This window comes from Haemaphysalis longicornis, unplaced genomic scaffold (assembly GCF_048455015.1).
Source record: "Haemaphysalis longicornis isolate Haplotype H1 unplaced genomic scaffold, Haemaphysalis longicornis Haplotype H1 scaffold_7, whole genome shotgun sequence".
Classification (NCBI taxonomy): Eukaryota; Metazoa; Arthropoda; class Arachnida; order Ixodida; family Ixodidae; genus Haemaphysalis; species Haemaphysalis longicornis.
In genome coordinates, this window is record NW_027526422.1 from 19348124 (window position 1) to 19371451 (window position 23328).

General features: G+C 43.1%; 2 protein-coding genes across 5 annotated transcripts in view; one reads left to right on the forward strand and one right to left on the reverse strand.

The window, feature by feature from the left end:
• Nucleotides 1-15870, forward strand: part of LOC144144663 (uncharacterized) — a 185304-nt gene extending 169434 nt beyond the window's left edge. For all 4 annotated transcript variants that reach the window (XM_077676192.1, XM_077676189.1, XM_077676190.1 and 1 more), the window contains 4 exons: nt 2284-2355; nt 3473-3644; nt 10222-10464; nt 15532-15870. In XM_077676192.1, the coding sequence (XP_077532318.1) occupies nt 2284-2355; nt 3473-3644; nt 10222-10428 (451 nt within the window). In that variant the 3' untranslated portion in view covers nt 10429-10464; nt 15532-15870. The remainder of the gene's footprint in view (nt 1-2283; nt 2356-3472; nt 3645-10221; nt 10465-15531) is intronic.
• Nucleotides 15838-22980, reverse strand: Srprbeta (signal recognition particle receptor beta). Its single transcript, XM_077676194.1, has 8 exons — nt 22822-22980; nt 22527-22615; nt 22231-22305; nt 22039-22118; nt 18469-18528; nt 18076-18152; nt 17955-18009; nt 15838-16382 (listed from the first exon to the last, which is right to left on the reverse strand). Exons 1-8 carry the CDS (start codon nt 22937-22939, stop codon nt 16178-16180), a joined length of 759 nt encoding a protein of 252 aa, XP_077532320.1. The 5' UTR covers nt 22940-22980; the 3' UTR covers nt 15838-16177.
• Between the last annotated feature and the right edge of the window lie 348 nt (nt 22981-23328).

The window sequence follows — 23328 nt, forward strand, 5'->3', positions numbered from 1 at the left end:
TAACAGAAGGAGACGTCAAGGCAAAATTTCGGCGAATATATCCAAGTCCCCGGTTAATGGAATGGGCTATGCTATCAATGTGAGTGGACCAACTTAAATCACATGATATATAGACGCCAAGGTATTTTAGTGAATCGGTACTGTGGATAAGAATATTATTAATACTATAATTTGGTAAGACGTAATTACAGCGATGCTGAAAGGACATTAGCTTAGTTTTAGATACGTGCGGGGATATCAGCCAAGTGCTGCACCACCGTTGGATGCGATTAAGCTCTTCTTGAAGTATCAGAGGTGTTGGTGATTGGATAATAAATTACACAATCGCCTGAAAAAAGGTGGATACAAGAGTAAATGTTGGAAGAGAGAGAGAGAGAGAGAGAGAATAGTCTTTAATGATACTGGTGAGGTTAGCCTGACCAAGGCGCCAAGCTTAAGGCAAATCATTCATATATATAAAAAAGAGAAGTGGTCCAAAGGCCGTACCTTGCGGTACGCCTGAGCCTACGGGTGCTAAAGATGATGAATGAGAATTAGCGTAGACGAACTGCTGTTGGCATGATAAAACACCTTTAATCCAGTTAACAACACATGGGTGAAGTTAAGGGACGATATTTTTAGGAGGAAGGCGAGCGTGGGGAACTTTGTCGAACGCTTTCTCAAAGTCAATAAAAATTGCGTCGGTGGGGTTGCGATTGAGGCTCGAGTGGGTGTCATGAAGAAAAAGAGCAAGTTGGGTATCACACGAATGACCTTTCCAGAAACCATGCTGATTTGGGTAAAATAACTGCACAGATTTCAGAAATGTAGCAATGGGCGAGTATAAAATGTGCCACATTATTTTGCAGCAAATGCTAGTGATAGAGATCGGGCAATAATTGTTCGGGCATGACCAGCTTCCGCTTTTATGGACTGGAACAACCTTACCTGCCCACCAGTCGCATGGTGTGCATCCGGTATTTAAAGATTCTTGAAAAATGAGTGACATGAAAAATCTGCAAATATGTTTAGTGTTTTTTAATACCTTAATTATTCCTGTCGACACCAATAGATGATGAACATTTTAGTGACTCAACCACATTAACTGTGGTTCAAAAATGATGGGGTTCATAGGTGGGTACGCAAAGGCCGACACATCAGGAATGTCATGCAGAGGTTCATTCGTAAAAAATTGTGCTTAAAGTTGCGTTCAGGATATTTGGAACTTCAGAGTCAGGAATTGGAGAGCCAGTGTTATTCGAAGCGACATTTCAAAAGTTTTCGTGCCTTTCTCGATTTCAAATACATCAGCTTCTAGGATGTATTAGGGTTTTGTGAAATGGCTGTAACTCGCATTCTTACTGTGCCTTTACCAAAATGCAAATAATGCCATGTTTAACCCTTAAGGTGATCCCGAAGTGTGCAGGGTTTCACGTATTGCTGATTATAATAGTTCACCGCGGAGCTTGATACACGTTTCAGAATTCTATAGCTGTGCCGGATTATCTTGTGCACGGGATTCTAAGGAAGTATGGTTGCTTAAAACGCTTGTAATTAGCGGTGCAAAATCACACATTTTCCACGATTTTTACTGCATTTTTCCGCTAAAACGTTTCTCTTAAAGCTACAAATTCCTACCTCCTCCATTACCACAGATAGCAAGCTGCACCAGTTTTAGAACGATTCACTTGACACTGCATGCCTCATCCATGGCAGCCCAAGCCTCACTGCTTCTGAAGCCGCGATCTTTTGTTGATAAGGGCGTGTAACTGCGAAGTTTGCTGTATAAACTTTACAACTTGGCATATTTGTGTTTTTGTCTGTTCTCCATAACTATCCCCTCCGTAATGCCAATTGACCCTGAGAGTAAACAAATAAAAATAAATGCATCAGTTTGTGTATTTCGCCATAAATGACTAACATGAAAAGAGGACTACGAACTATCTGCTTGCCATGACCCCTGAATGCAAACTTGTTTGCTTTCTGGCTCACTTCCTCACTGGAAGGTTTATGTTTTGATTTCATGCACTTGAAGATGTTTTTAAGGAAAGGCCAACTTCTGCGCCCATGCGAGCATTGTGCTACCGAGTGCAAGGGTCGTAGCTTAGAATCCTGAACCCGGCTGCCGTTTTTTCTGGTAAGGGCGAAAAATAAAATCGGCCGTGTAGATATTTTCCCCCAGGTAATCGAAATTAACCAATGGTTCCCCACTAAAGTGTACCCTATTGCTCAAGTGAGGCATTAGTGTGTAAAAGGAGCCTAATCCGAGTTTTATTTTGTGTGTGCTTTTATCTTTTTCTGCAGGCATGATTCTCTCAACATGAATGAAGAAGAAGAGCTTCGAGAAGCACCATGGTATCAGGCTGGAATTCCCAGGTGACTTTTTTTTATATATATATATATATATATATATATATATATATATATATATATATATATATATATATATATATATATATATATATATATATATGGAGTGCCCCGTGCTAGATGAATGCCCGATGCAACAAAAAACACTGTCTTATGCCAACCTAAAAACAGCATTCTTCCTGTGGGAGGCAGGGAGGGAAGGGGGGCACCTGACTACACTGCACATGTGCTCATTCCCAGTTTTATTACTGAATTAACCATAAGCCTTTACTTAATGTTGATGGCTGATTGTATTTTTTACCTTTTGTGAAAGTGTACTGCATCCCAAGAATGCCGAATGGCATAACAAAACTGTTATTGCTACCTCACTTTGTATGACCTCGGAGCTTTCGCTTCATCTGTAAAAGCACAGCCAAGCAACGGCTTAGGAGTTTTTATGTTAACAAGGGTATATATATATGTTGTAACGAATATAGTCGACCCTCTGGTAGTTGGTTGAAGGGGGTTTATTTGCAGGGGCAGAAGCGAGGTGAGCGTAGGTACAAGCGTCCACAAGATGGCAGATCTATCTCATGCACTGAGCACCTGCCATACTTCTTCATCCGTTGCTACGAGCGTGCACGCATACCCTTGACTCTAGATGGGACTTGATTGCATGGCACTCTTCCATGGTGCGGTGCATACCCCAATAGGCTGATGGCTGGCGCTATACAGGAAGAACTGTCTACTACATCGCAAACACCTCAGGCTACTCTAAGCTGTTTCTTGAGCACCTCGCAACCGCATAATAGAAAATTTTCCTTCTCCGAGTGGCCATACTTTGGCGCACTTCCTTTGCTGTGTTGTAAAGGCTTCGAGTGCCAACTAGCTGGTCTAACCTGCGCCATTGCTTTTACAAACCTGTGAGCCAACAGAGCCGAAACTAGGCACTGCACTATGCACCTGCCAGAATTGTAGCACAACTTTGCCTTCAGGCATGGCACTACTTGCAAGTTAGTAAAGCGTTCTTACAGGCAGGTGAACTCGTACAGTGGCAGCCCTTTACCAGAGAGAAAACACGATGCAAGTGCTGTGGGGGCACCTCGCAAGTGTTAGTTTAATGCACACCTCCCACCGCTCGCAGGGAGATTGCCCTGGAAGTGTTGGGACAGGAGCCCATCGGGTCCTTCCTGGTGCGCCAGAGCAGCACCAAGCCCGGCTGCTTCGCCCTCTCCCTGCGGGTCCCCAGGAGCCTCCAGCCCAGCGGCATCGCCCACTATCTCATCATGCACACCAACAGGGGCTACAAGATCAAGGTAGGGGGGGACACAGAATTGGCACCTCTATCTCTACACTGCCAGCAAACAGCCTTTTTCAAACTGGATGGAACTAGGGGGTAAAAAACATCGCTCTCCCATCCCCTGCAGTTCAATAATAAATTATAAGGGGACTTTGGCACTTGTGTTTAGGTACCGGATTTACTCGATTCTGAGCACTCTCCCCTACTTTCAGGAAAAAATTTGGAAAAAAAAAAAAAGCTTGCATGCCAATCTAAACACCCCCTTTTCTAAGCATCCATCACAAGGTGGATTTCAGATGCATCGAAGCGGGCCGCAGTTTATGTTGTGGCCAAGTCATTTATGAAGTTTTCAATTACAAACCACTGCAACGGAACAGAATATGTTGCTGCTGTGGGATTCTGAGAGTGGCGGCCCCAGCGGCACAACGGGCTCTAATGGTAGTGAGGTTGACTGGGTATCATGCAAAAGCAGTGGGTTCACTGCCTGTGCCTGTTTTTCGGTTGAATATTGGTCAAATAAAACATTATTCCTTGCACCCATCACGTCAAAATACAGCCACAAAAAAAGTGGGGGGGGGGAGCTAATGTAGGTTTTTCGAATCTAAGCACACCCCTAACTTTCGGCCTCACATTCTTGGAAAAAAGGGGGTGCTTATAATTGAGTAAATACGGTATATAGGTGATCGGCACTTCAACAATCGCAGCATTCTGAGAATGCTGGGAAGTGGTTCATTCTTACTTGGCATGGCCTGTGAACAAGCGCAATAGTTACTCATATTCACAAGAACTGCAATATGCTATAAAAAGATTATTCAAGGTTGTTTTAACAGTATGAAAGCATTGTCAATAAAATTCTTGTCAATTGAGGACCTTCAACAGCTGCATGCAACACAAACAAAAAAATAATGTTGGCTGTTTTGTTGCTTCCGTCATCTTTTACTGATTCTGCTGTCTTGTTTTTGCCTGGTCAATGCACCGGTTTCTGCTGTGCTTGCAGAGCTTTTACAATGCACTGCCATGATGCTTACCTATTCTTTAATGTGCTTACTTATTCAATATGATTAAATAATAGCCAGAAAACAGCAGCGTATCCCACCCCCAGTAAATAAGTAATTTTTGTGGGCCAAACTAGCTCATTAGAAGAGCACACTTTGTATAAGCCAACTAAAAAACTGAAGAAAATAGAAAGCAGTCAAGCGAAAGCCACAAGAAGCCTTCGTAAGCCAGGCCAAGTATCAATAAAACTCTTCCCAGCACTCCCATGAATTGTGACAGCAGCAACAGATTTCCGTCTAGCATACTGTAATGTGGGAATGAGCCCCATCTCCTTCAACCTCCAACCACTCAAAAATATGCATGTGGATACATGATAAAAACTTTTAAAATGTGGAATGAATGAGCAGTGGTATATTCATTTCATCTAGCAGCAAGCCTACGTAAAACTTTTCAGTCCCGAGTTGTGGTCCCTGTATTTGAGGAGACAAAAAAAGACCAGCTCTTTCAGTGCAGTGTTGCAACAGTGTTGCTTATCTGAAGGTTGTACACAACATCACAGTCAAATCCTGGCTGTGCTACAACATGTAAGGGCAGCCTGCTACGGTATCATGATCAGGAAACACCATGAGGCACTCCTTCGGAAACCGATGGCAAACAAAATAAATATAAGCAAGTACGGGACGACGTGCACTGACTGCTAATCGGTTCAACAAAGGGGTTGTAAAGGTTCTGAAACTATGTTGTCTGGAACGTAACAAAAAAAACGCAACGAACATACACCAACTGCATGAAAAAAAAGAAGCATTTCTTTTGATTTCAAATGACTGGAGGTCTGTCAAAAACACAGCAAAAGCAGGGGCATTGTCGGTACAGCTGATTGAGCTCCTGGAAGCTGCGCTAACGTCGAGTCGCAGAATTCAAAATGGCGGCCTAATCGACACTATTGCAAGTTACTCCAAACTGCACGATAAAATTTATTGCCTCTACAAAGCACGCTCGTCAAAAGTGCGATTTTGATTATTCTGGCTGGGTAGACAGAAAATGAACAGACGGTGCAGCACCAGTGGGTTAGTGTGTGTGCCGACGTCTTTATTTGGCAGAGCGAGGCATTTGGAAAATCTACTTGACTATTCGACAAATCAAATAGCGGGGATTTAATTTGCAAATCGAACTATTCCTAGCAATACAACTGAATTTGTATTCAAATATTCGTATATTCATACACCCCTACCGTAGCCCCATGGTATGAGTTAATATTAAATAAATTCTGGGAGTTGCAACTTCCACGGGGGCGATTCAAATGTAGGTGAAGCAACTGGTAGTGTGATGAGCTATTGACAGCGCTATCGATGGCAAGTGGCTGCAAGCTATAAAAGTTGGCTTAGAATGACATCATCACCTCTGTATTTCCATACATTTGAAACCATATCGCAAACCACTGATATCAAGCGCAGTACCATCAGAATCATCATTCAGGAACCACCATCAGCACAAGAAATTTAAGCTTGTCTTGATCATACTGTTAGGCGTACTGCGATGTCAAAAGCGAAGTCTAGACCAAATACATTTAGGAGCATCACCTTTTAAATAAGCGACAAAACAGAAAATGTTGACAAAACAATGTCAAAGCGATTAGCTGTTAAGCCTAAAATTCCTTATACAGTAGGTGTCATTTACAAGCCCGGCTACTTGACAGAGCTTCAGTGTGGTGGAAAAAGGCCAGTACGGCATATTGTGCAAGGAACCAGAAAGATGCATGTGCTTTACGGCAAAGCAAACTTTTTATATTGACACCAAAGCCACATGAAAAGAGAACAACCTGGTTGCAGACGAAAATTCAAAGCTGTTGTGCCTCGACCGCCATTGACAATAAAAGTTTACGCCATCCCCAGCGCTCTGTCCTTCTCGATGCTTTTGAACTTGAGTGGGAAAACCCTGACTCTTAAGGGTACACAAGTTAGCTGGAGATGTTGCCCAGTTATTGTGTTAAGTACAAGTTTAATGTGTCAAGCATGCTCTGCAGATTTTTTGGCTTGCTTACATATTCTTTTCCCCCAAGAAAAGCATTCTCAGAAGCACTATTTCCTTCTAACCACCGCCTTTTCAAGACTTGGTGATATTGCTTGTAATGCAGTAATAAAAAAATTCGCAGGGTATATTTAAGATTATCAGCCCACATAACCTGTGCGAACAATGCCTAACCACTACGCAAGTTAATAAGCTTCAAAAGACGGTAATAGCATCAAGCACCATTAAAAACCCGTGTAATGCCATGTAAAAGAAACCTGGTGTTTTCTTCTAAGGCTCTATACTTACACTACATGGCAAAATAAAAAAGTACACTGAGTTCAGTGTTCATTTACAGAAACAGAGTAAATTTGTCAAAAATTATTTGTTGATGCATTCTGTTGTTCAACTCAAGTAACCTGTTATTGGTGTAAAACCACCAGGAGGGCTAACCACAAGAAATTCATGTGTGCATCTGGAGTTCTGAATTCTCCACAAAAGTCAATGAACGAATGCAGAAAAAAATGCACCGATGATTACTATACTCCCTAGTGCGAAGTTTGTACACAGCGCAAACTGTCTTCTCGGTCACGGCGCATATTTGCTGCATCTCAGGAAGAGATTGCGTGATTAATGAACGCACGGCGGCATGCGCTACTGTGCTGTTATCTTGCAGCACACCACCACCGCCGGCGACCATGCTGTTGCAAATTGCGTTTGAACCTCCCGCACAAATGTCACGTGGTTCGGATGAGCCAATCAACAGGGTAGCTGGGCTCATGCATCTGCTGGAAGTGTGAGGGGGAGGCAGTGAGAGAAATGGTGTCATAGCAGCGCGTGCCGCCCTGCCCTTCAAAATTTTGATAGACGCTCCGACGAGCGTTTCGTGCGGGCTCAGCATACTGTCCTCCCCTACACGCTTTTGCCACATTTTCCTCTGCTGTTGTCTTCCTGCCTTCGCTCACTCAATTACGACTCCGTTGCCGTCGCCATCACCACCGCCAAACCCAGCAGCGGTTGCCAGAGTGCTTGCGCACTAAAACGAACAATAGTACAGTGCAAGTGCTGGGCAGGGAAGAATGAGCAATCGCGCACTGGAGAATAAACAGGACGCATGATGGCGGCACGCACTGCGCCTGTGCAGCACAAGAGTACAGTGCACGGGCCTCTGTGTGTGTGTGTATGTGCACGACCTCTGCAATCAGCAGGGGCGCAAGAGAAGGATGAGATGCCATGCTGATGCGGCAAAAAGAAGACAGACACAGAAAAAAACAACAGTCAGCTGAACACACACGTAAAGAGAACAAGCAAGACCCATTTAGGCCGACTTAGTGACGCAAGCAAACCAAATGACATGTGCCCGCAAACCCAGAGCCCACCTGCATCAGGTCAACCTATAAATTTTTAGTGCAAGTGCGCTAGATGCCCTGCCTCAAGAATCATGTCTGTGGTGTGAAGCCTGTCCATGAAATTCAGAGCGAAATGATTCTGTGTATTTTGAAAAAGATCATTTGCTAGGCAGGATCGTTCAGCAGGTGTGTGCAGCCTCTCAGTCAAGGTCATAGAGAGAAAGAATTCTGCACAGCAGATAGGAAACACGTTGTTAGGCAATGCACACACCATAGTCAACATACAACACTGCGCACGACCAATCAGCACTCGCCCTGCTCTAGTGCTGGCGCGTGCATTAACCTTGGTGAAACACCTCAAGCACTCCGTGGGTTGACCCCATGAAATCTGTGCGCACCCTGAAGCCTGTGCATATTCTCTAAAGACAATACAGTGTCACATGTTCACAAACAGCACATACAGAGGTGTATTGGACAATGCTTTTTAAAATGGCTAACTCACTCATTCAGTCAACGAGTTAAATCAATCAATCAATAAATAAGGGATTAGGAGGGTCCACCACGACTATGCATGTACTTTAGAAGTGGGAATTCATGCCAAGACTAGTAAGATTAGACTTGTTCTGAAAACAAGTCTAGTAAGACTAGACTTGTTTTCGTACTAGTAAGACTAGTAAGAAAACAAGTAAGATTTCTAGGATTTGAGCCCACTAATTGACACAAATGACCTAAATGAAGTTAGCATGCACACCGAGAATGAATCTACATTAAATAGTTACCTAATTTTTTCACTGGTTAGTGCAACTGTAGAGCCTTTGTTGCATTGTAAAGCTGGCAAGAAAAGAAAATATTGTTTCTGGAGACTGCCCTTTGAACTACAGCAATGATTTCACTGGTTTGCAATGTGGTTTGACGCCTCCCTCACTTATAATTTCTGCTTGTTACTTATATGTCATAATTAATGTGGCCTTCTTGTTTGTTCATGCAGTCAGTGAATATTTAACATGCTCACAATTCGTTAAATTCGACATTATGAACTTGCAAGTTTGTTCCCACACTGACATCAGGAAATCAGCGAGCGTGATGCTAAAGTATTTAATATCGCCTCTGCAATGCCCCTTCAAGCTTACAGATATAATCTTTCAAAAATCCAAAATTTGGGGTTAATGCATTGAAGCTACGCTTGGGCTATGAGGTGCACCATAGTGGAGATTAATTTTTACCACCCGGGGAATCTTTAAAGGAGCCATGAAGACAAAATACAAGTTGGGTTTATTAGAAAGACTGCTTAGTCCCGATAACAATGATACCAATATCATCGCAATTTTTGAACAAATAACGGAGATATTGAAGAAAACGTGTGAAGCAGTTGCGACCCCCTAGCCAATTTCCCGCAACTTTTCTATGACGTCACGGTACCTTGTTTGTGCGATTGGCGGCTGCCTAACTGACCTGTCGCGACGACACATGACTGGACGTCTATAATGGGGCCTCTAGTTCCATTTGACCGCATCACTTGAATGCTAACATGCAGTTAACGCACTGAAAATTGTTTTATTGTTGGCCCGCATGACGTCATTCTTGCTCATAACACGTCACTGTGGCGCAGAATTTGAAAGTTTTGAAGTACTTCTTGCTTTTTTTTCCGTTCAAAAAACATCTTTTGTGGCTGTAATGGAGCTGAGTGAGATACTGAATCCTAGTTCTTTCAAATTAAACGAAGTTGTACTTTCTCTTCATGACTCTTTTAACATGCACCAAAATGTTGATACATGGGTTTTTCCGCTTTTCACCTCCATTTGAAAAGTGGCCACCACAGCAGGGATCCTTCAACTCATCAGCACACAACGCCTTAGCCACCGTGCCGGGTACAGAGATAACCATACATTCAGAATGAGGCATGTGGTGTTTGCAAATAGCACACAGTGTATTTCTTGCGTTGCGCAAATACAGGGTTGAATTTGTACTCTATGTACTTCCATACTGTTGCTCTCTATACACTGCTCAAATGTTCAAAAAACCAGCTCGAGACTACATCACAATCACAAGCTTCGGAGGCACATTTGTTCCCTTGAGAAGAAAAAGCTAGAAATGACATGCACATCAGAATCAAATAATGTGCGCTCCACTCTCTTCTTGTTGCTTTAACTAAACACTACTGCTCAGAAACTTAACCCATCTCGGCACTTCGTAGAGGACTCATTAACAAATCCACACTTCGACCTCTCTGTGTCTGTGCAGGGCTTCACGAAGGAGTTCAGCACCCTGACGTCGCTCATCACGCACCACTCGGTGATGCCAGAGCTGCTCCCATGCCCGCTGTCCCTGTATCGGTACAACTCCACCTTCCGCAAGCATGGCTCGGCAGAGGACATGGTGGACATTGACGAGGACCCCGACTACACGCTGCTCTCGGACTTCCGCAAGATGATGGCCGACGCCGTCTGATTCTGCATGGGGGCAGGCTAGTCCCAGTCTTGTTTGGTCAGTACTGCCGTCATCTCAGAGAATGTGCCGGCTGCAACACCACAAAAACATCTTTAAAGTAGGGGCACAACGAAGAAAGATGCCCCTTCTTATTGACCATAGGACATGTGTGAATGTAACGTGCAGCTTTGCCAGCATTGTAAACACATCAAGGCATAGTCATAGCCAGCACACAAATTTCAGGAATCACCAGGCACATGCGCTGTGGATTTCAGCATCAGCTGAAGTTATTATCAACCGAAACTCCTGCTCGATTGAAACTGATCGTGATTGAAACAAATTTATCAGACCTAGGCTAATCTCCCTCTGGCAGTAAGTTCCCAGTACCTGCCAAATGAAATCTGCAATGCAAATTTAAGAAATTTGGTTAAATAAAAAAATAGTACACGACTTAAGTATTATGTGTTTGGAGCACGGCAACAGCTGTCACCGTCAAGGCAGCATGCCATGCTTGAGTTACCACCAAGTTTATAAACTGTCACCATGTTTGAATCACTAGCACATACAAAGGTTACGACGACAATTGGAACACTTTAAAATTTTTTCCTGGGCAAACCGCTGCTGGGTTCACGCTCAAACTTCACATGAAGGTCAGATTTTGTGGTCTATTTGTTTGACACCGGGAACAGCAACGGTACTTACCTGTTTATTCTGAAAAGAAATAAAAACGGTTATTGTGAAATAGCATATGGGAAAATGGCGGCAGATTTGGACGTACACGGCAGTGCCAGCTGATCTTGGAATGACGGCACCACCTGGGGTTGCATAAATAATTGCATAAAGATGATACCAATCATAATAAAATATTCCCACGGTTCATCATTGCCAGTAAACGTTGTATTTGTTTCCTTACCCGCTTTCAAATTTTCTGATCGTCTGCTACCTCATTTGGCTTCTTTCTGCGTGGAAGGAAGCAAATGAGGTGGCACACAATCAGAATACCTGCTTTCACATTTTCTGATCGTCTGCTACCTCATTTGGCTTCTTTCTGCGTGGAAGGAAGCAAATGAGGTAGCAGACAATCAGAAGACCTGCTTTCACATTTTTTGATCGTCTGCTACCCCATTGTCCGTATCGCTCTGCATACCCCAGATGGTGCTGTCATTCCAAGATCAGCTTGCACTGCCTTGCACGTCCAAATCATCCGCCATTTTCCCTTAGGTGATAATTGTTTTTATTCAGAAAAAAAAAAGGCAAGTACCGTCGCTGTTCCTGGTGCCAAACAAAATGGACTACAAAAATGTGACCTTCGTGTGAAGTTTGAGCGCAAACCCAGCAGTGCAGGAAAAATTTTTAAGTGTTCCGATTATTGTCGTAACTCCCTGTACATGCATGCCAGCAACATCTCCCTGTAATGACACCTGTCGCCATAATGATCCAAGGCAACATTGATGTCCCTTTTTCATCTTTTATATTTTCTTACGTAACGAATAAAATTTTTTTCCACCCACATTTTGGATTGGAAAAAACTTTTATTCGGAAAAAACCTTTATTTGGAAAAAACTTTTATTCTGAAAAAAAAAATTTATTTGGAAAAAACTTTTATTAACCCACAAAATTTTTTCATACCTGGGAGTAGGTCCATTACAAAGGCAAGTCCTTGTTCACTCCCACCTCTCTTTTTTTCAATATCTAGCTGGCACATTGTCTTTCACTTGACCTGAGGTTGCCTTAACTCTGGCCCATACCTCGTGCTGCAACCACAATAAAGTAATACAGGTTCCAAGACTATATTGGGTTGATATGAACATCACCATGTAAAAAATCTGATTAAGGTGGCAATATTACAATGCCACCATAGAGAGTAGCTTCAATACTTCAAGACATTTAATGTGTCTCGAAACATCTTATTCAGCACCAAGCGCAAGAACCTAGTTACTTTTCAATAACAGAGTTTATGCGCGTCGGCATTAGAAACAGCATTCAGTGGCAATAGCACATCAGAATCCAGAGAATGGAAAAAAACAAAGACCTGTGTTGCCAACATATACCACCTAGTTCTCTACAATGAGTCACTTCTCTCGAAGTGCAATTGTTGGAAGTTGTTTATAAAGAACGCTCGCTTAAGTGCTTACAAGTGTACAAACGTTGCGTCTGGAAACTTTTGGTCACTAGCTTTAACTCTTTCGTTACCACGCCTATTCAAATCGATCACCGGTGATCGATGATTTATATTGCCTATTTCGACATGTTGTAGTCATTTCTCGTACACCTAATGCAGCCAGTGATTAGTCTAGGCATTGCCCTTTTAGAATCAGTTTAAATTTTCCCGCTCCGGCGACATTGAGATTTTTGGCGGCGTTTTTTGCGAGCTGAGGTGCGCGTGTTTTTGACGAAGGGGGCGTGGCTGCTGCACTTGAGAAAAAAGGATGCAGGTCGTGGTTAGGCTGCATTACCATAATATTTTTTTTTGTCAAAAGGCTCCTGGCAAGTCAAATACCAAATAATGGGGTCAGCTTTGTAATCCGACAGCGTTGAGAGGTGATAATTACTTGAAAATGGCCCCAGCTATTCACTAATGATCTTTGGTTCGGACAAAGGGCAGCTTTATTCTCCTAAAGGTTATTTCTGATGGTCCCCCGCATGTCCAGCAAGTGTGCCTGACATTTTCAACCTGTTTCCAGCAGTTTCGGTTTCGTTTTCGCATTGCGAAATTCATATTTGGCGCTACTACGCAGTTACCCAACTACAAGCTCATTTGCCATGGCGCCTCCGTTGCCCGCTACTGCTCCTCAAAACAAGCATGCCGCTCGCGCTTCCACTTTATCTACGCCTTGCTTCTGCGATAAGAGCTTCCGCTGAAAGTCAAACGATAACACTAAGTCGTCGGGTATCAGCTCAGACGAGGAGAACGCTTCCAATTGGCCTTGAACACCGCCAGCTGTTCACCGGCCAGTTTCGGTTTCATACGAGGGTATTTCCGGAAGTGTAGTGTCGCTTCTTAGTAGTACTGTTTATTCTGACAAAGTCTCCAACAGCCTTGTATTTGTTTCTTTTCGAAATTGTTAGGTGGCGCTGCAATGTAGTAGGCTCGTAGTGCTGAACTCGCTTCACAGCCCGACGGCGGCTTGGTGAAAGCTTGCTGGGCATGATTCTAGCGCTTCGCACCTTATTCTTGCAAGCAGGGCTACCATAGTGAGTCAGAACATGATAATAAAACGCAAATGAAAGTTCTGACTGATGAGCGATCATCAGAACGTCAACAAGCATCCACCAAAAAGTTTGGTTCTCAACTCCAAGCGGATTTTTTCACATCGCTTGCTTGCCTTCAATATTGTGCCGGTCATAATCATTGACAAGGTGTTTTTACATCCCGTGGAGGCTAATTTGGGCCTTTAATAATGTCAAACCACCAGATTTCTTCTAGAGAACTATCCAAAATAGCAAAACTTGAAATAGAGGTTGGGCTTCACCACATGGCATGGGCACCACGTGGGCTAACATTTTCTTTTATATCTGACAAATTGTACTGCGCAACTCAATTTTTTTTCTAGGACAGGTTTTTGAAATGTCTACCTACAAAATGTATATTCTAAATTTGTTTTACTACACGTGGTTTATTATACACAACTTACTTTTTTCTTTTTTCTTCGACGCACGGACAAAAATTTCGAATTCGATAATTTTTTTCGGAATCATTATTTAGGAAAACATTAATAAAACTGGTGTCGTTGGAAAGCGCGTGAAATAATCTGCATTGTATGTCACTGCAATGTGTGCCTAACCAATATGTATAGCACAAAAAAATGTTTTGTTAGACCCTCCAAAATTGGTCAATTTCCCGCGGTAACGAAAGAGTTAATGAATGTATCCAGCTAGGAAGCAGCACTGCATTTCTCACTATTTGTGATGTGTTACTGCGACTTAGAAAAAAATGAAAACAAAACAAGATTGAAAGCTTCTTAATTCGTATTTGTCTAAACAAAGGCATGTGTGTTCACTGAACAAATGCCATTAAAGCCACAAGACGTTTAAAGTTGTTCACACAAGAACTAAGTTTGCCTGTAAAGTGCCTTTAAAGGGACAGACAACTGATTTTTGTCGAGTATATATTCTCTATCCCAAATGAAAGCATCACTTAAAGCCCCTTGGCGAGAAACGGTTTTGCTGATAACGCCCTAGAACTTTTTAAATCGAAATTTTTGGATCTACGAGCCGTATGTGTCCCTCCAAAAATAATGCTGGCAACAGCTCGGCAACATACTTTTGTCTGTATGCAAAATAAAAAACGATATTTAAAAACTTGTCCCCCAGCTAAAAAAGTTTGAATCGCAGGCTTTCCTGTTCCTCCATGTGTTTTTTAATGCAACGGTCTATTGTGCACGAATGCACCATCTGTTGGGATAGACGATAGGTAGAATCTGGCTTCACGTTGTCGAGGTGGGAAGTTTGATTCTCCCCGGGTGCGACGTTTCTTTTTTTTTTAAACTGCCGTTGGCGTCTTTGGAAACTGAAATTAAATATTTTGGCAGAACAAACACCCCTGACTCAGGCAGAATCGTCAAAGCTCCTTCACTGGGTCTGTTTACTGAACGCTGCCGTTGATTCCGGGCATGGAGGCTCAGTTAGCCACACTGAGAGCAACCCAGCGACGGCGGGCGGCGTGTCTTTAAAATTTTCAAAATAATGTTTAGAAATACATATACAATTTAACCTTGTACAAATTCTTGTGTTAAAAGCTTTTCAATACGTAAATAAACGTTTCAGCAGTTACAGTAGCTGCTAGCTTTGCAGGTCGCATGACAGGGACACATATTGTAGGGTCAAGTTTTGACACTAGGAACTGCCACCGTTCTGATTTCAGGAAGTTTGCTGGCAAATTAAAATTATTTCCGCCAATTTGTTTAGAAATTTTTGGTTACCGGGCTATATAAAATGCTGGCTTTCATATGAGCTAGAGAACATATACGCAACAAAAATCCGTTGTCTGTCCCTTTAAGATTGCAAATGGACATCAGTCAACATTTCCGCTTTCTCCTTTGCAAGACAGTGGCCAGCTTAATTAATGCTCTTTAGTTGTGGTCAGTAAGACACCTCTAAGATTATCAATGCTTTCCATTTCAGGTGGGCATCTGTGCTTAGAAAATCGTCCTTGGTGATAAGCAAGCTATGCTGGTCAGCGCTTGCAACCTGAAGCTTCGCATGGTCCTGGACACGCATCAAGTCTCGGCTTTTTTTGTGGGTCTGAACGCGACTCGTGTTTTTACGTGGAACAGGACGATGAAACTTCCAGTAGTGTAGGTTTTGTCAATGGGATCAATATGAACATGCTACGTTGTGATATGTCTCCATGCCAGGACTCAAGTCACCACCTGCCACCCAGAGAAGGCCTTCCACAAGGAAGAGGCAGAACTGAGTTCGGAGCCACGGTTTGATGAAATAAAGCATTTTATCAGTCTTGTACACTTTCACCAGTTTCACACCATGACAGAACCAAGACCCAAAATCGCGCATTTTATCCGTCTCGTACACTTTCACAAGTTTCACCACGAAAGAACAAAGGTCTATGAATTGCGAACACATTTCATACAGCCAGGACTGACTGAACACAATACGCTCCGGAACGTTAACAGTTTTGCCGAAGGAGCAGGTTTTGGAAACAGTTTCACATGTGCCCATAGAGTCACTCCCCTTTAAAGCCCCATGAATCCTCAAAAATTAGTAGCTCACAGCCCTGTAACTTCTTGAAGAGTTGCCAAACATTGTTCCTCTATGCCACTTTAGCGAGCCAACTCTGGAAGCTGGACAGCTGGCCGTCCTCTGGTGCCTCGGCGCTGAACTCCATGAACTCGACCGAGATGGGGCGTAGGTCGGAAAACTGGAAGTCCTTCCCTCTCTTTCCAAGGAATGTGTTGTTGTTGGCCTGCCCCTCTGTAGACTCCAGGGCAGAGATTTGCGTGGTCCGGAGGACGTTCCTGGAGAATTAAAACCACAATTTGTTCAGGCAGTACACTTTGGAGATGCATATGTTGACATAAAAGCACCCATTAAAACTTTCGTCATGTAATTTAGAAAGCCACTAACCAAGCACAGTCAGCCTTGTTTAGATGGTCTGCCTGGCCTTTCTTTCATACCAAAGAATAACAAAATTAAAAAAACTGGTTTTAAGGCACGTCATAGCAAAGAGCTTTGAATTTGGACCAACTGAGGATTTTTTATCTGCGCAGATGTAGTAACACAGCAATGGTAACACAGTAAGTAACACAGCTTTTTGACTATCAGAAAAACGGCTAGAAATCAACTTTGTTCTCATGATGAACTAGTGGCGATAACCATGACGAACTATTGCTTAACTTCCCAACAACGATACTACTCTTATGGTCAGGGCCAAGTTGAAAAAATAAAAATAACAATAATACTAATAATAATAGTAATAATAAATAATTGATAAGAAACTGTTTTAGCACATTATGATATCTAGCAAAAGGCAAATTCAGGCTGTTAAGTCCATAGACTTTTCTTTTTTTTTTAAGATAGACGTTTTTCCGTGATCCTTAATGTAGGTTTAAAAAATGCTTGCAGAAAGACTCACTGAACGTGTTATCTTCTAATTACTGAGAACTAGTCTGAGCAGTTCATGCCTAACATCCTAGGGGCCTTTCTGTTCTCACTGGTCTTAGAACGTTCTTTTACCAGCAGAGCTGTTGTTACTGGCTGTAAGTTCGGGGTACGTGCACGTGGAAAACTTCCCGCGAAGAACGTTATTGCGTCGGTGTCGCGCAGCTGTCGCATTACCTGCTCTACAACCGAAAGACGTGATAGCAGCTGCCACAGCACTCGAGAGGAGCGGGCGCACGCGCTCAGTATCGTAGGAGAGCCCTTCGCATGCGAGCTTGCACCGTCGTGCGCATGCACTCAGTATCCTACAAGCGAGCTCGCGCGCAACGTCCTCGCAGTTCTCGGCATGGCCCGGCCACGGATAGTTCGCATGGCCGAGGAAGAGGTTGCGAACCGGAAGGCAGGGCATGCTACTGAAACTAACTATGTGTCTGTCAATGCTCACCCACAACAGCTTTGCGATTGAAGTCTTGCGCACGAGTGCAAGCTTGCCTAGCTTTTTTTTTCCATCTCGGCATTTAACGCTAAAATTTTGCACACACAGGCATTTTTGCTTTTTGCCTCTTACCATGAATACGGCCGCAGCAGCACAAGAGCTATGACTGAGAGGTTGAAAACTGAGCAACTGGGCGACTACGGCGCAACAAAATAAAGGTAATGTAAAAAAAAAAAGCTAAATTTTAGCGCCATGTCTGGGTCTCCCTTTTTACACAGTCTTCGTTTTCGTTGCCTTGTAGTCCCAATGACTGACAGGGTTAGGAGTTAGTTTGACAACAAACAAACACTTTATGAGTGCGGTTGCTCTTACCAACCACCTCAATTTTGGCATCAATTATATTTACACATAATTCCAATAGTTGTGTAAGAAAAAAATCACTGGCTCTAGTAAAGTTTCAGTCCACACAAGGCAATTTATCTCTCACACTCACATTTCCTTTTCCAGCTGCGACTGGATCACTTTAGGTGACTTCGCCAAGGTCTGGTCTGCAAATGCAAGAAGCGGCACTCAGGGGACCGTCTTTTGAGATAAATTTTAAAAAAGGCACCCACCTTGCTTGTTGCACACTATCATGATAGGTGGACAGTGCTGGGAGATAACCGGGTCACACAGCAAGCCGTAGAGAAACCTGAAAAGTTACCAAAAGCTGTAACTACATCACACAATCTCAAATTCTTTGCTACAATCTATGCCTTCTGCTACCGCACTCTCCTGGCAGATATGTCTTTGAGAACTCCCAAATATGACGATGCCCCGCCAGATAGCAGCTACACAATTCTCTTTGCCAGTGCCCTAAGTAACAGATGCAGACTGAAAACAAAAAACAAAAACAAAAAAATACCGCGCCAATCGCTGTGCAGCGGCCACCTTTCCTCTGTGAATAAAATGCACAACACGAACGTTTCTAAAGCCTGAAGGGTGCAAGGCCGCGTGAGGCCACTTACTCGGCAACATCCCGGACCTCCCGTGGAAAGTTCACGCTATCCACGACGACCACAAGGGCCCTGAAAGGCAAGTTGAAAATGCTTGGAGAGGAAGAACGTCTAACAAGGTAGACACCCACGCAGTGCAGCATGAAGATAACAAACTGCCGCAGATTTTCACACAGTGAACAGGCAGAAGCTTTAAAATGAGTCCACGAACAGCAGGTTACAAGTTTCATGTGGGACACAAATGGCTGGGAAACCAGACTGAATCATGACTAACAGTGCTTTAGATCCGCAAGTAAAATTTTGGTATATGCAATAACCTTAAAAAAAAAAAAACATGAGGCGAATGCCTGCTGCCAGCATGGTTAACTCTTTTGTTACAGCAGGGAGTTGACTGATTTTGAGGGGTCTAACAAAACATTTTTTCTGGGCTATACATGTCGGTTAGGCACAGATTGCAGTGACATAAAATGCAGGTGATTCCACGCACTTTCCAGCGACATTTTTTAATAGTGTATTCATAAATAATGATTGCGAAAAAAATGATCAAATTCAAAATTTTTGTCCAGGCTTTGAAGAAAATAAGAAAGGAAGTTGTGTATAATAAACCACCAGTAGCAGAAAAAATCTGAAATATACATTTTGTAGGTAAACATTTCAGAAACCAGTCCTAGAAAAAAAATTCAGTTGCGAAGTACAATTTGTCAGACATAAAAGAAAACGTTAGCACACGTGGTGCCCGTGCCTTGTGGCAAGCCAAACCTCTATTTCAAATTTCGCTATTTTGGATGGTTTTCTGGAAGAAATCTGGTGTTTTGACATTGTTAAAGGCCCCAATTAGTCCCCACGTGATGTAAAAACACCTTGTCAATGATTATGGCCAGCACAATATTGAAAGCAAGCAAGCGATGCGAAAAAATCCACTTGGAATTGAAAACCAAACTCTGTGGTGGATGCTTGTTGACGTTCTGATCATCACTTATCAGTCAGAACTTTCATTTGCGTTTTATTATCATGTCCTGACTCACTATGGTAGCCCTGCTTGCAGGAATAAGGTGCGATGCGCTAGAACTGTGCCCAACAAGCTTTCGCCAAGCCGCCGTCGTGCTATGAAGTGAGTTAGCACTACGAGCCTACAACATTGCTGCGCCACCTAACAATTTCGAAATGAAACAATTACAAGCATGTTGGAGACTTCGTCAGAATAGACAGTTCTACTAAGAAGCGACATTAGACTTACGGAAATACCTTCGTATGGTAACAAAACTGGCCGCTGAACAGCTGGCGGTGTTCAAGGCCGATTGGAAGCGTTCTCCTCGTCTGAACCGATATCCGATGGCTTGGTGTTATCTTTCGACTTTCAACTGAAGCTGTTATCTCAGGAGTAAGGTGTGGGTAAAGTGGAAGCACGAGCGGCATGCTTGTTTCGAGGAACAGTAGTGGGCAACAGAGGCGCCATGGCAAATCAGCTTGTAGTTGGGTAACTGCGTAGTAGCACCAAATATGAATTTCGCAACACAAAAACGAAACCGAAACTGCTGGAAACTGGCTGAAAATGCCAGGCACACTTGCTAGACATGCGGGGGACCGTCACAAATAAGCTTTGGCAGAATAAAGCTTCCTTTTCTCTGAACCAAAGATCGCTAGTGAACAGCTGGTGTCATTTTCAATTAATTATCACCTCACAACTGTTTGACTACACAGCTGACAACGTTATTTGGTACTTGACTTTCCAGGAGCCCTTTGATAAAAAAAAAATGGTAATGCAGCCCAACCACGAGTGGCATGCTTTTTCGTCAAGTGCAGCAGCCAAGCCCTCTTCCTTAAAAACACACGCATCTTAGCTCGCGAAAAACGCCGTCAAAAATCTCAATGTCACCAGGAGCGGGAAAATTTAAACTGATTCTATAAGTGCAGTGCCTAGACTAACCACTGGCCGCATTAGATACAAGAGAAACGACTACAACATGTTGAAATAGGCATTATAAATCATCGATCACCGGTGATCGATTTGAATAGGCGTGGTAACGAAAGAGCAGGGCTGAGCTTCGGTTAAAAATTTTAATTTGATTAATCGGCAGGCTTTAATCGATCGATTATTCAGTTGCATTAGCTTAAGAATAAAAATTACACAATAAAATTTTATAATAGTTATATTTTTAAATATAAATAGTAGCATTAAGCTTCTCGGCCTGTTCACAGCTATTTGTAGCGGTTTGAGGGAAGAGAAAAGGAAAGGAAGTGCACTGGGGATATTGAGCTCGGCAGCGAGCTCACCTGCATGCATACAACCCAGTGCGCGGGAAGGGAAATAGAGGGAAAGTGAAATGATAGGGCTGAAAGAGAGAAGACTAAAAATACGGCTAGCACATCACAGATATCCTAGATGAGCTGAGCAGGTCCACATCATGGCGCTGATGCGGGTGGGGTGAGACGCATATCACCGCGGTCATCAGCCAAACTATTTCTGGAGTCGGGAACATTTGCACGGGCCATTATTGCAGGGGACACTGACTAATTGTGGTTTACTTCAACACAGTTGGTTTATATAATGGTAAAACGGTGGGAGTGCCAGCTCCCCATTTTCTGTACCATGTATATTTGTATTTAGAGTAGCCATTTTCCCATCTGTCTTGGATATCAGCTTGCGGTTTTAATCAGTAACACCTCTGAGCACACTTGCGGCGTTTTTTGTTGTGAAGTAGGGCAAGTTATTCGAACACGAATATTATCCGCAACATGCTTGCGCATAATTTAACCATGCCACCCTTGTTTCATTTCGCTCATGTGACTTTAACCAATTAAGCAGTTAAAAAAATTAATCATGACTATAGCATTAATCGATTAATTGGAAGGTTAATCGATCAATCACCTACCCCAAGTTAAAGGGGTACTGACACCAATTTTCGGGGCTGATATTATTGTACAGTTTGTTTCCTTTACCCACCAGAATACCCTGCGTAAAGTATGAACAGCATGCGTTGCGTGGAATATATCTTAAATTGATTGCAAATGTAGCGCCGGCAAGACTGCTGTGCTGGAGGCTTCCACCGAAATCGACATCGTGTGACATCAGGGTGTGGTAGAGCAAACGAGGAGACAGACGCGTGCTTCCCTACTCCGTGACATCCACCCGGCACCCGGCTAATGGGAAGGCGCAACCGTCTGGTGCATGGATGGAGCGTCACAGGTTTTCGCAGACCCACGTGATAGCGGCGGTCCTGTTCAGCGGAAACCATGACGTCTTAGCGTACTTTTGGCCGCCCGCGAACTCCGAGCTTTATGAAACGGCAGCCGTTGACGGCGGTTTTAGCTGCGTTATAGTTTCTCATTTATCCTCCGCTGATGTATTTGAACTACTGTTTCATGATAGTTAGCCCCGTAGGCATAGATCCAAGCAATAAAAACATGACGTAAAAATTTGGTGTCAGTACTCCTTTAAGAGTAACGAGGCCTGCTGGGGCATAATAACCTTAGACAATAATTATAAAACCTTGGTATGTGTGGTACATGTATTAATTTCACCTGCCAATAACGGCATTAGTTGCAAGAGCTGACGCAGGCCTAGTGATAACACACACTCACCTTGCCAGTCCTTTGAACTGGTCAATAAATCTCGACCTCATCCTATCATTGCCAGGTAGGTCGATCAGGTTAAGGGAGCCCTGGAAAACCATAAATGCGTCTGAAGCCTTCCCGCCGGGGACACAAGAACAAAGCATTCAACACTCGAAAATGAACGCGCATAAGATAAGGCACTGGTAGCGTAAGATTTACCTTCTTTGGAACATCGTAGGATGCTGTGTTCTCCTTGATGGACGTGTATGTGCTCACTTTCTTGCGAGCTGCGAGCTGTAATTTGAAACGGCGATTTGAATAAGAGAATGCCAGTGCTTGCAGCCAACATAAACCAACAAACTAGCAGTGAGCATTAAAAATGAAAATAATTGGTAGAGTAGACGGAAGAAGATTCATATAAACCTCAAGCTCACGACGCAAACGCCCAAGACGTGCAAGCCCTAAGCACGACCCTTAAAGACGAGTTTTGTGGAAGCTCGAAATCGGTCACTCACTTGAGAAAACAGGAGTGTCTTGCCGGCATCCGACAGCCCAACAATCAACACCGCTCGCCGGAGGTTTTTCCTCCTTCGGAAAAATATCACTGAAACAATCGCAAAAATTGTTCAATTAAAATACGCACACAACCCCACGTAGGAAGCTTCTGAAAGGAACTGGTCTGTTGAAAATGGATTCGCACACAAAAAAATGAAACCACATCCCAACCCTGTGATGTTGACAGTGCGCATATGGAATCGGTTACACGTCTCAGAAAGCGTATATCTATGGTAAACTCAGCATGTTACTTACATGTTGTGATGAGTACTACAACTAACGCGACTATAACATAAATTATGGTTGGATTCATTAGTAATAAATTGTTTTTGATATCCATGTGCGGATTCTTCGCCACCTTGTCCGCCGCCATTTCTCTTGATGCAGATGCTGATGTGGCCGCTAGTATTGCAAAAAATATCTTGCAGAAAAGCTAGTAAAAGCTAATTCAGCAGCACAAGCAGCCCATAAAAAACCTATTTTATGTTGCATTATCTTGTCAGATGGTATTAAACAATGCTTCTTGAGAGTCTATTTGTCTGGGGCTTTGTTTTACTATGATTCTTATAAAAGGCGCAAGATGGCGCCACCTAACAATTTTGGCTGTTGTATACGTGAAAGCGCGTAATTCGAACCGGGTATTTGCACCCTGAATAATCCTCGTCGTTGCGAATTGCTGGTGCTCATCATTTCGAGCCTAAACATTATTTTCAAAGCGTATTACACTCAATATTTCTGGCCTTCTGGAAAATTGGGCTGTAC

Excerpts from the sequence above, each read along its gene's own strand:
- Srprbeta (XM_077676194.1), bottom strand. The coding sequence starts at position 22,939 with ATGGCGGCGGACAAGGTGGCGAAGAATCCGCACATGGATATCAAAAAC. Across the intron at positions 22,616-22,821 it reads TGTAGTACTCATCACAACAT|TGATATTTTTCCGAAGGAGG; the intron begins GTAAGTAACATG and ends CGATTGTTTCAG. Across the intron at positions 18,010-18,075 it reads GATAGTGTGCAACAAGCAAG|ACCAGACCTTGGCGAAGTCA; the intron begins GTGGGTGCCTTT and ends TTGCATTTGCAG.